The sequence below is a fragment of the Artemia franciscana genome, chromosome 7 (assembly GCF_032884065.1).
Source record: "Artemia franciscana chromosome 7, ASM3288406v1, whole genome shotgun sequence".
In the NCBI taxonomy this organism is placed as follows: Eukaryota; Metazoa; Arthropoda; class Branchiopoda; order Anostraca; family Artemiidae; genus Artemia; species Artemia franciscana.
Genome location: NC_088869.1, coordinates 18298806 through 18317092, shown reverse-complemented (window position 1 = coordinate 18317092; position 18287 = coordinate 18298806). Strand labels below are relative to the sequence as shown.

At 37.0% G+C, this 18287-nt stretch overlaps 1 protein-coding gene across 2 annotated transcripts in view; it reads right to left on the bottom strand.

The window, feature by feature from the left end:
- LOC136028931 (uncharacterized) overlaps positions 1-18287 on the bottom strand; it is a 99638-nt gene that overhangs the window by 24137 nt on the left and 57214 nt on the right. For both annotated transcript variants that reach the window (XM_065706909.1, XM_065706910.1), the window contains exon 4: positions 6510-6727. In XM_065706909.1, coding sequence (XP_065562981.1) covers positions 6510-6727 — 218 coding nt within the window. The remainder of the gene's footprint in view (positions 1-6509; positions 6728-18287) is intronic.

Below are 18287 nucleotides of genomic sequence, written 5' to 3'. Positions count from 1 at the left end.
TCTTAGGTGTAGGAAGGTGCTCCAAGTACCGTAGTGCTGCAAATGGGCCAATAAGTTCAATGTATGCTTATCCAAGTTTCCATGTCTGGACATCCCCCTTTAAATACGCCACTGGGGTGGAGGATTTTTGTTTTGGTTTGGGGTACCAAAACTTTTTACAAAAAGCATCAAAAACTAGTTTGCATGTATTTTTGTTACCTTATTACGAGGTGGACAGTTTTTTTTGGGGTGGGGGTAAAAATTATAACCAACCATTCATTCAGTCACAAAATAGAACTATTATTACCACTATTAAGGTTCAAAACTCATTGGCGGGCAGCCAGCCCTGGGCCAACACATATGTTTTCCACGGCTTTTCTCTACTCTGCTCTACTTCCTTTGGCTTGTTCATAATCACTTTATGGATCCTGATTTCCAGGGGCGGGGGTTTCGGATATTATCGTTGCTTACAAATAATGTTGTCTCTCTTCAATAAGTAGCCTGATCGGTCCTGATTGACTGAGTCCAGACTCTGGTGTCTATAGCTAAGCAAATATACAAATGGGACTTCACCAAATCTTTGCACATAGTTAGCTCAAGCTATATGACAAACAATTTAATTAGAGCTTTAATGCGGTGAATGCAAGGTATTCAATAGAGGTTTCCACACTTTGTCGAGGAAAACAGCCCACATTTTGGATTTACTTTTCCTACGCCCTTAAAACGGGTTGGGCTTTTCACTATAGGTGGCATTGGGTCAGATCATTTCACCTATAACAGCAAAATATTACGATGATTTAGATCCCATTCAGTTGTTCCGCGAACTCCAAGATATGAAAATAATAATAATACAAAAAAGATCAGCACCGACACATTCCCTTAAAGAAACCTATAAATGTGTTAGAACATCATAGCCATCATAGCCTCTACAACAGGGTTCTCAGATATGTAAATACAATATATACATACCTTTTAACTCGAAATATAAACCTTTTAAACTCGAATATAAACGCCATCTTCGTGCCGTTCGTTACTCCGGTGAAACTTTTCCGAAAAGTAATAGTGAGTGGCGAAAAGTGATAAATTCTGCCAAGTTTCCGGATACAAGTTCTAGTGATATTATACCTCGTCCATCTTGGATCGAACATTATTCAAAAATATTTCTCGAAAGTTAATTATGCAGTGCATAAGCGTTTCTCACGTTTGCTCGAAAAAAATTTGCCGTCACGTTTATGTCAGAGACATGTGATTCCAACTGAAAAGTGGGCTATTGTTAAAGGTATTAAGGGTTTAAACTCAAAATCTTTGGATGTTGATAGGATTAGTGTTTTGAATCTTGTGCCGAATTTTTTTGAACTGGTATCTCATCTCCAACTGTTTTTTCAAATGTGTTTTAGTAGTTCGTGTGTGCCCGACTCGTTCTTATGCGGTAGCGTTACGTCACTTCTAAAAAAGGAAAAGATCCGGTAGCTTGTACTCTTAGCAAGCTTTTTGAACACCTCCTACTACCTTATATCACTAAGCTTGCTCTAAATGATGATAATCAATTTGGTTTTAGATCGGGGCTAGGCTGTCAGCATTCTCACCGTGCTTTGACTTCTTTATTAAAAGATGCCCATCGCACTCGTCGTGTACTTCATTTTGCAACCCTAGACTTGTCTAAAACATTTGACAGTGTTTGTCATACTCAAGCATGGACAGCATTATGCCAGAGAGGAGTAAATCCGCCGGTAATTCACGTGCTTCGTTTCTGGTACTCCCATTCTTACCTTCGCCTTAAGTCATTAGATAATTCTTATTTTGGTCATATCCCCTGTTCGGTGCGGTGTAAGACAAGGGGGAGTTCTTTCGCCATATATTTTTAATGCTTGTATTGAAAATGTACTATCAAAAATATCGACTACGTGCCTACTAGGACCATCTGATATCTCATATCGGGCTTATGCGGATGACCTTCTTCTGATTAGTCAAACTGAGTCTGGTCTTGCCCGTTCAGTGAAGTCAGTTACTTCTGCTTTCCGCGATATCGGCCTGTACCTAAATATTGAAAAGTGCGAGTTTCTTGTTTTCAACGGTAATAATTGTTCGGATTCACTACACTGCGGTGGTTTTAGTATTCCTCGTGTTTAATCGTTTCGTTGGCTTGGTATAACAGTTTGCGATTCAGCTCTTTTCACCAATCAAATGCTCAAGATTCTCTGGAACCACAGCGTTTGAAATTAAGGCCTCATGTATGGCTACTCTACTAGATTGAATCGTTTCCGTTCTAACTGAATTCGGAATAGCAGTTTGAGATATTTCATCACATGGGTCGCTCTTTCCATCGAACTGGGCATTTGTCTCAGCACCGAAATTTGTAGCACCTTCCTTGGCTGCATTACTCTTCTGCATATTCCTCGTTCTTGTCGATTTCAGTGAAACCACTTCCACTGCCTCGGTACCCTTCCCATCAAATACTGGCTGGACATTGCAACTAGTTGAGCTGGTTATTTCCTCAGTTTTAGGCTGGGTGGTCTTCTGAATCACCCTAGTTCCTGTTCCTAGGTATTTCAACTACATCATTTTCAACCATGTCAATGGCCGGTGGCACAACTGAGGGTTCATTTGTCGATTCTGCTTCTTTTCTCTGAATACGTCTGGTTCTTGTTCGATTTGGTTCAGCAACATCCTTATCTGTCACGGCTTTTATCGGATCTTTATCAGGTTGGGCTACTGTGTGTTCATTGTCCTGTGAACAAAACAAACATATAAAAAGAGACAAGACAGGTTCACAACTGAAACAAGTACATAACTGAAGACAAGAACAGAAGCAGGAACGTCATATGTTCATAATTTTTTAGTTTAATTAATACTTCCTAGGATTATCAACCATGCTAAGATGAGCTATTTATTATGGCAGATATGTGGTTGATAATACTACTTCACACTTTGATTATAGTAGGTGCCACAACCACACTCATTCTATTATTTATAAGGCTCCATTTTATTATTTTTCATATTTATTATTTTTATATATGCTTATTTGTTATTTCCTTTTTTTTTCATTTAAAACATTATTTCTAAGGGGCGTGAATTTCGGCTGCTAAGACGACTGTCTCTGAACATAGCTTCCTACCAAAAATAATTGAATATACTATTTTCGGTAGCATTTCTTTAAAAAGGTGACTTACCTTTTCTATTATGCGTAGCCTTATCTTACCAATGAGTGTAATTGAATTAGAAAATTTAGAATTAGAAAATGTAATTATAATTTTACAATTGCAAATAGTTTTCACGCAAATAATTTTAAAGCTTGCTTTTTTAAAGAATGTTGGCTGTTCACTTAGAAAAAAGGGTGTTTAATATATTTTTTGCATGCCCACCCTGCCACAGCGCTTGAATATCACAGTTACCACCATTCACTTACTAGTCAAATTTTACACAGCCTTAGTTTATGACCCCTCGGCACAAGCTCACATACAGATTTTTTTTTTTATCAAACGATACAACAATTCTGCTGCCGAGATGAAATTTGATTCCTGTCAAAACATAGCTTCCAATCAGGGATGAATGAAAATATTATTACTAAAAGCACTGGTAAACGAGGTAGATTACTTAGATACATAGCTTAATCTAAGCTGGAAAATGCGATTACAAATTTACCATCCCTCGATGTTTTTCTGTTTTAAAATTCCAAATCTTTTTGCAAGAGTTTTTTTTTTCCTTTTTTTATAGTTTCGACAGTCCACTTAAAAAATTTGAAAGTTTTTTCTAATTTTTCCAAATATTAGATATTTTCCAAAAAGAATAGAAAATATTTGGTGACGGCAATTCTGCCTGAGGTATAAACCCCCTCCTGTCTGCAGGAGGACAAATAAATACAAAGTAGGAGACACATCCAGTGCTATCACCGAAAATACATTTTAAGTGGTTATGTTATTAGTTACTCGATAGCACTAAAAACAGAGATAGGTGTACATTTTTTTCTCAGACATGATAACATTTTTGAAATTAATTTTTTTAAGTTATGGTTTTGACATAATAGAAAACTGTATTTAAGAATTTAGTTGAGTGTCAAACAGTAAGGACTTTATTAAGGACCGGTCTCGTGCTGTCATAGATATTAGTGATAAGCTGAGGCTCGGTTACTCTAAGATTGTAGCAAATCGTGGACACTATAGGAGAAGAGCGCTAACTCGGCTTTACTCAAATTTTCGCGATCATTCTGTACTCTTCTGTTCTGGTATTAGGCCACTTCTGTTGACTGGTGATCTAAAACGTATTCGCATTAATTATTACCGGTACTGCAAATTTATTTTATATTTACCTCGTTCTTACCGGAATACAAAACTGGTTAAAAATTATTGTGCGACAGATATTACTGGTGCTTTCGAAAAATTATCTGCCAATCTAGCTATTGAAGCGATTTATAGGCTAGGATGTTTTCATCGCCTTATCCGTCTTTTTTCTGTATGTGATTAAATTTGTTTCTTGTATTACTTTTGCTGTCTTTCTTTTGTATTTTACTCCACTTAACCTCTGTTTTTGTAAAGTGGGTGATAAATAAATTATTATTATTATTATTAGTACATTAAAATATTTTATATAAATTGAAAAAAAATATGTTGCCATTTAAAACTGCTGAACTGACAGGGCTCAGGATGGCCCACCTCACCTTTTCAGTGGGACTGTAATGCTTTATGCTACATAAAAAAAGATTGTATCAATGGGAGGGGCTCTAAAAACCCCCTCCCATCAACAAATAAGGACTTAGACCTAGACAGGCGTAAATTATTCCAGAGAACCGAGAGGGATTACATCAGTCCCCCCTTCCCCAAAAACTCATTTTATGTTTACCTGGAGGCTTAACGGGAGTTAGGATATTTGGCATTGAAATACACTCTTTGAAGAATTTCCTCTCTCCGCCCCACCTATAGAATGGCCCACCGCTCCTCCTTCATAATAGCTAATGTAAAATTATACCCATTTCATCCTTCTATTTATTTGTCTTGATTTTTCTTTTGCCAGTAAATTCTACGTTTGGAGAGAAACTTCATGGGGGGGGGGGTAAATTTTCCTGGGAGAATGCATCATCATAACCGGGAACTGGCTACCCACAATAAGGCTCTCCAATTAGAATATAATTTAGAATATAAATTATACTATTTTACACTATTTAGAATATGCTATTTACACTATTACGCTATACTATTTACACTATTTAGAATATAAACTTTAATTTAACAGAAAACAATTATCTTTTTACTTTCTTAAGACTGGGTGATTTAGGATAGTGATATTTAAAAAACGTAAATTTTCTGGGGGGGGGATTTCCAGCGATTTTTTTAGAGGGGACAGACTGGACACTGTTGTTTTATCCTTTGATTTCATAAATTCTTATTCTCCGTTTTCTTTGATCTTGCAAAGCCAGTGGGGTCTTGAATTTTGTTTTGAACGAGTTTATCTAGAATACATAGGCGGATATACAATTAATGGAGAGAAGTTTTTGCAATAAACAAGTCATAAGAAAAAATTACTAAATTCCGTAGCCTAAATAACCTGATGGATGAAAATAATCGTTTCAAAACACCCTAGTTCAGAAGACGGAAGAATTTTTTTTTAATTAATAAAATAGAACACAGTCGTCTTCAATTGATTTTATGTCCTTTTTTTACCTCTTAGAAAGAATTTGATTCTTTTTAGCTCATAATTTCTTATGGGAAGAGAATTTTCCGTTGGAATTGTCCAGGAGGAATTTTCAGCGAAAAGGGAATTGTCTGGGGGATGTTTTCATGACAATACAAATCTTGTAAAATATTACATAAATCTTATAAATATAAACAGGAAGGAGGAGGGATTCAGGGGTTATTTTTAAAGGATCAGAACAAAATTCGAACTTTAGCGTAAAGAGCGAGGTAATGACGAGGGGGCGATCTCCCTCATATTCGTAATAATTTCTATTAGTTTTAAGTTTTATTCATGCCTCTAAGTTTTAATTTTACATGCCTCTAGTTGAAAAACCCTCATTTTTAATTTTATTTTTTTCTATGAGCCACAAAGAATTAATATAAATCCCTATGATTACTCTTGTAACAAATTCACAACCTAAAACAAGCATATAATTAGGAATTTGTTTTAGAAGGAGCACACAATTTTTGGATGGGGGGGGGGATTGAAATTACAAAAAATAGGCAATTTATGCAAAACAAAGAAAATATAGAAAATTTTGCTTACAGTACAAACTTTGAGGTTACAGAGGGTCTGGGCTCCAAAGCCCGCCCATGTTTCGCTCCCCGGCGTAAAAGCTTAATATATTAACAAGATTCCGATATTTGCTTTCAAAAGAGAATTTTAACACTTGAACAACTCTCCTTCACCTCAGCCATCATATGCAGAGACTATTCAAATATTGGAATTGAATTGGAATTGGAATTGGAATTGGATCAAATATTAGATAACGCAAATATTGGAATCGGGTGTTATGTACGTAATGATATTAATTTTACAATTGAATATACATTATGAAAATATTGCGTGTTGCGTGGGCTTACTCGTTGTCTGGATCCTTATAAATTTCAGTGGTTGCTTTAGTTTCGTCAAGATGAGCATAGAATAACCGTGGAGACTTAAGATGGATTTTGTCTTGAATTCCGTGCTGATTTATGAGGTCTTGAAGGGCAGGTAAATATTCTCGGTAAAGTTTGATTTCTCTGTCATGAAGTTGAGAAGATTTTGCCATGTTTCGGAGAGCTGTGGTTTGGGGCAGCACCTACGGAGCGAAATCAAGAATAAGAAATTTGAGCAGGAACGAAGTATATAATCTAAACCTACGCTTATTCATGGAGGTCATTGTTTTGTCTGGAAAGTTTTGGGACTACCCATTACAGACACTTTAATTATGAAGACCGGTAAAACTAAAGTCAGTCCTTTGGTACCCAGGCACATCTTTTAATTTAAAGTTGGGGAAGTAGTATCCTAATTTAGGGGACTTAGAAATTGAAAAATATCTAAAATCTGGGATGTGGACTTATAGTTTTGGTGCTCAAGGAAATCATTAAGAGGAATCCCTCAACTCTTCCCGTGTAAATTCTAAAAGTCGTCTGAAAAATCGTCTTATCGCCAATGCTTACAACCACGTGGGTTTTACGTTCCAGTTTAAGCCAAAGGGACTCAGAGGCTTTTAAAATTGATAGGGCCCTGTCAAGATTGTGGCCTCTATTAGGTTTTCCATTGTTTTTTTTTTACGGCAAGTCGCGTGCCATTGCAAAGCTTTGGTGGGTTGATATTTCTTAAAAGTATTATTGGTACGCCTATTTTTAGTTGTAGCACGTGTGGTGGAAACCCTGAAAGATCTATGGAATTTAAAAATTCAGATGGATAATTAACCGCTTCATTTGGTTCCAAAACTGTGTCGACTGACTTGTAAAGGACTGCCTGGTCTCGAATCAATTGCCAACGCTATATCATTTTTTGATCGAATTGATGCCAGAATCAGTTTTATCACAAACGTTTTACCAGCACCTCCTGGCGCATCCAAAATGAAAATTTCTCCAACGTTGTTATCGACACAATGCATTATCGTATCATAAATGTCTTTTTGTTCCGACGTTAACTTGGAAATGTTATTTTGTACATACGACAATAGATCACTCGTACTGTAACTTTGTTCACGATCCAATTCTACACATGTCGAAACAGCAGCGATACGGTTAGGTGAAGGCATTCCCAAATCCTGAAGAGGTTTATTTGCCATACGTACGCACACATCTTCTATAATAACTAAAGTGTAGTTATAAATTTCTGATGTAAAATCAAAAGTCATATCTGACGTCTCTAACTGTTTTCGATGGAGTATATCTTCGGACATTTTTGACTTATATTTTTCCCATAACTCTGCAGGAGCTGATGGAGAGCAAGTTGTTAAAATGATGCCAAACAATGCACGAATTTGACTTGGGGTTGACGTTTCGCACGCGTCATTGATGCAGTTATCCCAGTGTTGGTCATTCTCCAATAAATTCAGAGCTTGGCATGCACTACGGTAGTGTCATGTATAGTACCGTTTACAGTTTTCAAATACTCAAAGGATGTCGGACCGGGTACATTCATCAAAAGCAGGCGTAGAATGAAGCATTCATGTTGACTGGGGTGAACGGTGTAGAGTCTTCCTATCGTGGTATCTTTGAAGATGGTAGGTTGGCCGTCGACTGACTTACCCTGTTTTCGACGTTCAAATACTTTATTTTTAGTATTCCACGTGTAATACGAAGGCACTTCAGTATACAGCAGTTTTTTTGCAAAAGAATCATTTTTCCAAAGTTAAAAAAGCTGTTAATATTGTATCTGGTGGATTCAGGGCTCTTTGTTGCACGTTGGTTTCCGAGAAATAAACACGTTGACCATTCTGTAAATGTACCGCTAAGTGAACAAGAGCTGGACTACGTTCATGTATCGGAAATGAAAGAATTCGCCAAACAGCTTCATTACTGCTTATGTATCTTCCAGCCTGATATTGTACGATTTCGTCGAAATCTTTGATTTCGGGCTGCAAGCCAAAAACTGCCATGTCACTGCCTTTGTTGACGTATTTACATACGTATTTCATTGCCTTTACGGAGTTACAGTATTCAACGTTTATGTGTGGATTAAATGTTTTTGATAATAATGGGGAATATGGAACAACCCACTGGTTATCTACTTCGATGGTGGTACCGTTACGCTTCTTTATTATTGCTGTTTTACCGCCATCTTCAGTAGATCTTCTTCTATATTGTGGGTAACCATCATTGCCAGTAATTGTGTTGGATACTAAAAGTCGAGGATATTGCTTTGTGCACCTTCCTTTGGCCGTGCATGGTGAATTTTCGTTCAGTACACCGCAAGGTCCATGTATCATATTTTTTACAATAATATCATGTAACCCCTTATCGACATTTTTATCAGGTATTTCAGCGGAAATCACATTGTCAATTTCGTTCGAAGTAATTTTTTTTATGTAGCCAGATTAGTATATGTGCGTGTGGCAAACCTCGTTTTTGCCATTCCACTGAGTAAATCCAGCATCGCACTGACCCAAACACTTCAAGTTTTACTATGTAGTTTATCAGTGATTTCAACTTTTGCCGGAAGACACGGGCCGTAATGTCATGCCTATGAACCGCCGATTGTCCTTGAAGTAAAAGCTGCAGTATCTTGTCCCAAGATTGATTACATATAAATGTAATAAATTAATCTGGACGACCATAGAGACGAACATACGCAATAGCATCTTGAGCATATTCATGCATATGACGGGGACTGCCAGCATATGACGAAGGTAAAATTGTTAATCTTCCAACGTTTGTGGTATTACCGTCATTTATAACTGCATCTCGCAAATGAATGTATTGTTCAGAGCGGAGCTTGGTCTGATTCAGGCGGATATATAGCAAACGTTCTGATTCAATTTTAGCATACATATCAACGACAAATTGGTGAAACAATTCACGGCATTTTAAAATATAATTGTCTTCATCCTGCCGAATCATTAGTCTATAGGAATAATAATGCATTGCAGTGCATTTCTTATTTAATTCTTTGTTAGTGGCTGGATTCATCAATTTAATATTAAAGTGATAGCCGTCGGCTCCATCCCAAAAAATGATAGGATATTGTAGGGCATCGTAGCAACGACGAGTTTCAGCGATTCTGAACAACTGAGCGTTTCGCTTATAAAGAATAATATCTCGAGGTAAAAACTGATCACCGACCATAACGATTGCCACTTCGTCGATAGTTGGAGCATTGTATCTGCGCACATGTTGGCCAGGAGGCATTTTGTCAGCGGAAATAACAATTTTATGCGTATCAGTAGGCATCAAATCGATGGCTGTTTTGAACAGACGCACTAAATTATTATTTTCGTGGAAAAGATGTTGCAATTGGGAAACGATTGTCCTTTCAACGTTGGGAGAAATTTCGCAACATGCATTCAATTCAGAATTTCTATCACTGATGAAGTACAATTGTAAAAATTTATGATTCTCGCCTGAGAATGGTAGAAGGGACCCTGCTCTATGATAAATTTGCCCTTTTACTTTGAAAGTAGACATAAATTGATCTGGATTTTCGATTTGGACTCCAAACGACGTCATTTGGAAACATGAGTTGTATTTTCTGATTTGTGACAAAAAACGCTTAGATTCTGACGTAGTTCCAGTAAGGAAAGTCTTCAATGGCTCTGGTGGTGCAGCCAATATAGGAAGTTTAACTTTTCCTGACGCGCAACACATTCCCATTATTTCACCATTGAATTTCAAGGCCTTGCAATAGGGACAAATTTTAGACATTGTCCCGATTTGAACACATCTACTCAAGCTATAATCATCGACTGGGCTGTACCTGAATGCCAGGCGATAACTTTCAGGTTGCTCTGATTCCTCGGCACGCTTTCTTTTCTTACTTTCTCTATCAGCAGCAAGCCTGATTTCTTGCTGTTCTTGTGATTCCTCGGCACGCTTTCTTTTCTTACTTTCTCTATCAGCAGCAAGCATGATTTCTTGCTGTTCTTGTGATTCCTCGGCACGCTTTCTTTTCTTACTTTCTCTATCAGCCTCAAGCCTGTTTCCCTGCTGGTCTTTTGATTCCTCAGCACGCCTTCTTTTTTCACTTTCTCTTTTAGCAGCAAGTCTGCTTTCGCGTTGCTCTGGTAGTTCCTCGGAACGCTTTCTGTTCTTTCTTTCTCTATCAGCCTCAAGCCTGTTTCCTTGCTGTTCTTTTGATTTCTCGGCGCGCTTTCTTTTCTGACTTTCTCTATCAGCAGCAAGTTTTTTGGCATAGACTTTTTGAGCATCTTCATCGACTTTTGCCATTGTAAGTTCATCAGTCATTTTAAACTTAAACATTAATAGATTTCTACGTGAACATATATGTCTTAAATATCTTTAATGACGTCACCGTCATAGCAAAAATGACGACAACTAACTTCATGACGTCAGTCGACACAGAAACATGACGTCACCTGACAGACACACAGACAGACAACTTATTTTATATATGTATATATGGCAGTTTTTAAATTATTATATGGAAAACTTCATTTTTTGTAATACAAAGCTTTAGCTAGTTAATAATTGAATATTAATGATAAATTTACCAAGTAAACATCAGTAAATACTTTTTTTCACAGTACTTGCATATACAAAGGCTTAGGTGTTTACCCCCCTCCCCGGAAAAACTCCTCTTGGTTGACTGGTCTCCATCATTTTTGACTGACAAAAAGACTAGACCTCTAAATATTTGATGTAACGAGCCTTCTCCGAAGGTTCTGCGACCATGATTTGAGGCGGGGACGTGGAAGGGGCAGTCTCCCTCCTATACGGAATAAATTCTTCTCATTATGGGGTTTAATGTTTTTATTTACTTTCGTAATAACAGCGTAGAGCAGAAATATTCCAAAGAATCAAAAGGGATTAAAGATCAATTTCAAATTTGTGATGCATGTTTTAAAGTCTCTTTTTTTACCCTCCCCCCAAAAACAAAAGTCCCGTTTATGGCCCCAGGGATTATACATCATTTTTACCTCCGCCCTCCCTTCATCTCTCCCTTAGAACTCATTCTGTATTTATCTGAAGGCTCAATAAGAGCTTGCTCCTTACTTTCAGTTGAAAAGGTTTTTTTTTTTTTATTTAATTTATCTGAAGGCTCAATGAGAGCTGGGATGTTTTGGCATTAAAATGGCAAATTTTTGTAATTTGTCCATTGTGTACAGGTAATTATCTGTTATTGGGAAGCATACGGACATTTTTCACAGGGGATTTTTCTGTGGAGGAGAGATTGTCTGGAGGAATTTTCCAAGTGGAGAAGCTTTTTCGGAAGAATAACCCTGAAATCTTCTATAAAATTATATTTGTTTGTCTTTCTTCCTCTTTGCATCCGCAATTTTACATATGGAGAGAATGTTACGGTGGAATTGTCCAGGGGAAAATCTCAGTGGGGATCAAATTTACTGGCAAAATTTTTCCTTAGAAAAATGTGGTTAGCATCCACAAAGATGCTGGAAGGTGACAACACCATTCGTATTGCACAGAAATGTTTCTGGCGTCAATTTTAATTCATCATTGCTACTCTCCCCCCACTCCGTCCTTAGAACCAATGATAAATGTGGCCTGATTGTATACATTGAAACTAAAAAGAATTAGACAACAAGTCCCAAAAACTTATTTAGTCTTCATTTATAAAATAGAATATGATTTATTTGCTAAAATAGCCCATAAGCTAGCATAAGCACGTCAGAACAGTTACAACGGATGTAAGGGGATAAAACAGATGTTAGGGGATACACATAAAATCAAAAGTTAAATCAGTTATTAAAATATGATACAAAATAGAGAACAAAAGAGTTTTTGTACCTCATGGTCAATATTTGGGGACACAAGTCAAGTTGGGCATTTGAAGCTCGACGAGGATTAATTCTTGTATTAGGAAGGATCGGGGGATTTTCACTGAAGGGGGGAAGAAGACGTCGATGATAGTGAGAACTATGACACCATGAACACCAGAACTATGACACTTGTAACCAAAGTTCATGCTAAGCGTATGACGTCATGATTCCAATGTTGTAAGCTCGTTTGAAGGGTCAGTGATGCTAAGAAAACTAGGTAACTAAAACTTCTTTTTTGGCTCCTTACCGAACGTTACCTTTGGTATCTTGCTATATTCCTGCATTATGAAGCAACTCACTTCAGATAAAGGATTAAAATAAACGCTAGAAACATTTTTGTGCAATAAGATGGGAGATGTCACCTTGTTATCCACATTTTACCACGAAAAAATCTATTTGGACAATTTGATCCCCGTTGAAAGAAAATTCTTCCCAAAAATTTCATCCCCACAGGAAATTCCCCTAGACAATTTTACCTTCCCCATTCGCACAACAACAAAAAAACCGCACAACAAAAACCTTTGAAAACGCATAAAAAATGTAAAATTTATATTTACTCCCTTATGATTTTTGGGAATAGTATTGGTCTGCACTGCTATTATCATGGTTGCAGCGGGAGCTACGACCCAGTAAAGAGCGTACCACAGCCCATAGTAACCAAAAGTTAAAAAATAAGTTTAAAAAAAAACTGCTTTGTGAAAAAAAAAATGTCATCTGACACTGAATCATAAATGGCAACTATTATTCCGGTTTGTCTCCAGCTCTTTTTTTTCTACAGGCTTAGCGGGCTACCAGAACATCATAGAGAGATGCTTAATGGCTCTTTCAAAATGCTATATCTCATATCTACGATGTTTTTTATAAATTCCACCGTCTGAAAGTGCCATATGGCACTAAAATGTTACTTTGTGTGCCCTTTCTAAAGGGGTAGGGCTAGTGGGCTACCAAAACATCATAGAAAGATGTTTTATAGCTCATATAAAAGATTTTGCTCCTATCTACGATTTCCCCTATAATATCCACCATCTGCAAGTGCCAAATGGTACTAAAAATGGCACTATTGTAGCCATGTCTCAAGTGGAAAAGCTGGGGCTAGTGGGTATCCAGAACTTCTTATAGAGATGTTTAAGGGCTCATTTGAAAGCTATTGCTGATATCTACGCGATTTTTATCAGCTCTATCATCCGTAAGTGCTATATAGCACTAAAAACGGCACCTTTCCTGTCACTTCTTAAGTGGATAAGCTTGGAAGTATAAAACGGTACCATTGTAATACTTATGGTCCAAAACTCTTAACTGGAGATTTACAAGAACCCCCAACATGTACTTCCCAACCCAGTCCCCTTAGTAAGTCTCATGAGTCCGTTGGGAGAATTCACTATGAACTCTTTAACACGGTCAATCGACTTTGGGGCTCGCAAAATGATTTTTAAAATATCGAATGTTCTTAAGAGGAAGAAATTCCTAGAAGAACAAATAATTGAATCTCAAAATTTCAAATGACTATTCCTTGACGTATCCACTTCCCTCCTCCTGTTCGGAAAAGTTCAGCTTCGTCGAATACAGTTTAATGCTCTCACTCTTTATGATAGAAGCTTTTATTGTAATAGAAGATTTTATTGTTTTATTGTAGCTTATTACAAATGTATTTGATGAATAAGGTCCAATAACTATGCTTTTGGTGATGACATAGCTTTCCATAGTCTTTAGGAAAAGGGCTGTAAGTTGCACAACTTGGTCCTACAAGAACAAATAGATTGAACTATCATCAGCTGCCGTAGTTCAGTTACTAGTGCGTTAGACTTAGAATCAGAATTGAAAGGGTTCAGTTCCTCAATCAAGCATTTTTATTTCAATCATCGTTTTCTACCTTATATTTGGTTATTTTTACGCTAATTCACTGTTTTGTGATTTTTTTTTAAGTTGTGAAGTATTCCATATACTTTTTTAGGTACAAATTACGCCTTGGACCCCAACCCCAACGGCCACTTAGGGGTTGGAGAAGTGTAGGCATATGGTTCTGGAACCATTCAAAGTTCTATCTTCAAAGATGGATTACTTATTGTTATATTTATTTTTTCATATTATTTCCTTTTTATACTATTTAATAGACAGAATAAAACTAATTGTAATTTATATAGAGAAATCATAGCACTAAGAACCTGTTAGCATTTTTTTTTGTTACTGTAATATTTTTTTGTTTGTCAGGTTACTTTCCAACTTTTTCTTGTTTATTGCTATTCCACACCTGTATGTTTTTTGGTGTTTATCAGGGGGAGGGGGGAAATATTTGGTGAAATAAGTTAGACATACCGAAATCGAGGTTACCCACCTTCTAAAATCGTGTACACCATTTTGTGTAGCATGGATTTCTCGGCATTATTTGAAAAATGATCAGAAATGAAAAAAAAATTGCAACTGAAATAAGGAGCGACATTAAAACTTAAAACGAACAGAAACTATTCCGTATATGAAATAGCTGCCCCCCCCAAAAAAAAATAATAAAAAGATGATTGCTTTATTGCTTCTGCACTAAATTCAAATTAAAGACAGTCAAAGATTAATTTAAAAAAAACAAAGTTTTTTGAGGGAAGTAAAGAGCGAAGTTGAAACTTAAAACGAACAAAAATTATTGCTTCACAGTCTATCTAACATATATCAATAAAGCTAGCACATGTAAACCAAATAATCATATTTCACTAAGTTTGTAAGATTATAGAAAAGTAGTACTTTACTGAAAACACAAAACAATATAGGAGCTTTGGTACAATAAAAGTAAACGAATTAAGGCCACTTTTTACAATATACAAATAAAACTTGTTTTTAGTAATACTAAAGTGTATTTCATACAATTTAAGATTGTTTATTACTCGATATTATAGCTGGCGAGACCAAAATGCTACCTGATAAATCAAACCAATATTTGGGGTTGCTGTTCAGTGACTTTACGGTTATTAAAAAAATTTGTATTTTTGCGTTTTTATTTTTAAAATAATTTCAATTGTATACTGAAAGTTACTGATATCGCAGCTGGTGTAAGACTATGAAAAACTTTGAGAGAGACTACCCCCTCCTCATCTAAATCTCACCTTTGTGGTTATAGAAACTTTGGAGGATGCTCATTAGACCAGCAATTGGGAGTTCTAGTCCTTTTTTATAGGTTGAAAGTGATTGGAACCCAACCAGCCGTGATGGGGAGGATTATCCAAAAGAGTATTTTTCGGGGGGGGGATGCTAGTTTCCAAAGGTTTATGGGTTCCTATTCTATTTATTCAAAACCATTCAAAGGGTACAACCAGGGCAACTGCCCCAGACACCGAGGCTGGGGTGGGGGCTGCTGCTCACTTTGATTAAAACTTTGATTTTAACTTTGATTCAACTTTTTGCTTATACTTGAGTATGGAAGGGGGATTTTTTACCCTCCGGGTGTCAAAACCCTCTAAATGGCTCTATATCTATTGATATAATGTAATTATGGTTGCAGTGGTAGCTGCAACCTAGTAAAGAGCGAACCACAGCCCATAGTAACCAAAGTTAAAAATGCGTTTAGAAAAAAAACTACTAAGTGAAAAAATAAAAAAGTAAAAAAGTCTGAATCCCATCGAAAAGACGTCAGATCAAAATGAAAAGTGTAGGCTACTATTGGAGCCAGCATGGCTGAAAACCAGTTAGAGAGAAAATACAGTCCTCCACTATAAAGAACAAGGAAAAACACTTTTTTGCATAGATAGCACTGATGTCTCCTATTTTTTTTTTTGCTCTAGCCGGGCTGGGGGTGATCAGAACATCATAGAGAGATGTGTAATATCTCATTCGAACGGAATTTCAATTTGCTGGAGCCCTTTTTAAGTAACTAAAAGATGGAGGGCAACTATCCCCTCTCTCCCCAAAGGCCCACTCCCCCAAAATCTCCCAATCAAAATTTGGAAATAGGCATTTTGTTCAACTTAGTTGAAAGGTCTAATATCTTATGTTTTGGTGATCATATAACCCTTTATAGTCCCTGGTAAAAGGGCTGCACACTGTATCGGTATCGGACGTATCGATATCTAACTTTGGAGGGTGCTTTTTAAATCAGAAACTGAGAGAGAAACAAAGAAGCAGTCAAGTCAAGCCGTTAGAAAACAACCCCTTTAGGAATAAACTTCCACATGACAAATTCGACCAGCCTGTTTGTCAAAATTGAGATAGATAAAGGGTTCTGACAAAATTGGACGTAGCTACTGAAAAAACAAATAGACACATAAGACTTTCTTATGTAATAAAAAAAGTCAATATCTTGTTTAAAATAACATAGAAAAACTGTAAAACTCCCCCTAAGCATTAATGGCTTTATAAGCTGTAATCTTACCAAAAATGAAGTTTGTGGTGTAAACAGAAGCAGTTTTCGAAAAAAAACTAAAACAGAAGCTTCTGAAGTTCTCAATTTTTCTAATTTTATCGAATTAACAACCCCCTCCCAACTCCCCCAAAGAGATTCTGTCCGGTTATGTCAATCACGTATCTAGGACTTGTGCTTATTCTTCCCACCAAGTTTAATCCCGATCTCTCCGCCCTAAGCGTTTTCCAAGATTTTCTGTTTTCTCCTCCAACTCCTCCAATATCACCAGATACAGTCGAGAATTAAAATAAGAGCTCTGAGACAGGATGTCTTTCTAAATATTAAATTTCATCAAGATCTGATCACCCATTCGTAAGTTCAATATATCTAATTTTTTTCAATTGTTCCTCTCCCTCCAGCTACTTAGATGGTCGAATCGGGGAAACAACTGTTATCAAGTCAATTTGTGCAGGTCCATGCCACGCCTACCAATTTTCACCGTCCTAGCACGTCCAGAAGCACCGAACTCGCCAAAACAGGGGAAATCCCATCTCAGCCCCCCGAAAGAGAGCGGATCCTTTTCAGTAATGTCAATCACGTATCTAGAACTTGTTCTTATTCTTCCCATCAAGTTTCATCCTGATCTCTCCACTCTAAACGTTTCCCAAGATTTCCGGTTTCCAAGATTTCTGTTTCCCTTCTCCAAACCCCTATGTCCCTGGATCCGATTCGAATTGAAAATGGAACATCTGAGACATAAGATCGTTCTATATGTCAAGTTTAATTAAGATCCGATTACCTATTCATAAGATTAGTAAATTGAGGTAAGAATACCTCAATTTTCACGTTTTCCAAGATTTCCGGTTTTCCCCTCCAACTCCCCCAATGTCACCGGATCTGGTCGAAATTTGAAATAAGAGCTCTGAAGCACAAGATCCTTCTCAATATCAAATTTCATTAAGATCTGATCACAAGTTCGTAAGTTACAAATACCTCATTTTTTCTAATCTTTCCGAATCACACGCCCTCCCAACTCCACCAAAGAGAGCGGATCCGATCCGGTTATGGCAGTCTCGTATCTTGGACTTGTGCTTATTCTTTCCACTAAGTTTCATCCTGATCTCTCCACTTTAAACGTTTTCCAAGATTTCCAGCCCCCCAAACTTCCCCCAATGACATTGGACCCGGTCGAGATTTAAGATAAGAGATCTAAGTTAATAGGTCCTTCTAAATATGAAATTTCATTATGATCCGACCTCTCTTCGTAAGTTAAAAATACCTCATTTTTTCCAATTTTTCAGAATTAACCCTCCCCCCAACTCCCCCAAAGTGAGTGGATCGGTTCCGGTTATGTCAATCACGCATCTAGGACTTCTGCTTATTTTTCCCACCAAGTTTCATCCCGATCCCTCCACTCTGAGCGTTTTTCCAATTTTTAGGTTTTTCCCTCCAACTCCCTTCAATGTCACCAGATCCTTTCGGGATTTAAAATAAGAGTTCTGAGATACGAAATCCTTCTAAATATCAAATTTCATCAGGATTCGATCACCCGTTTGTACGTTGCAAATACGTCATTTTTTCTAATTT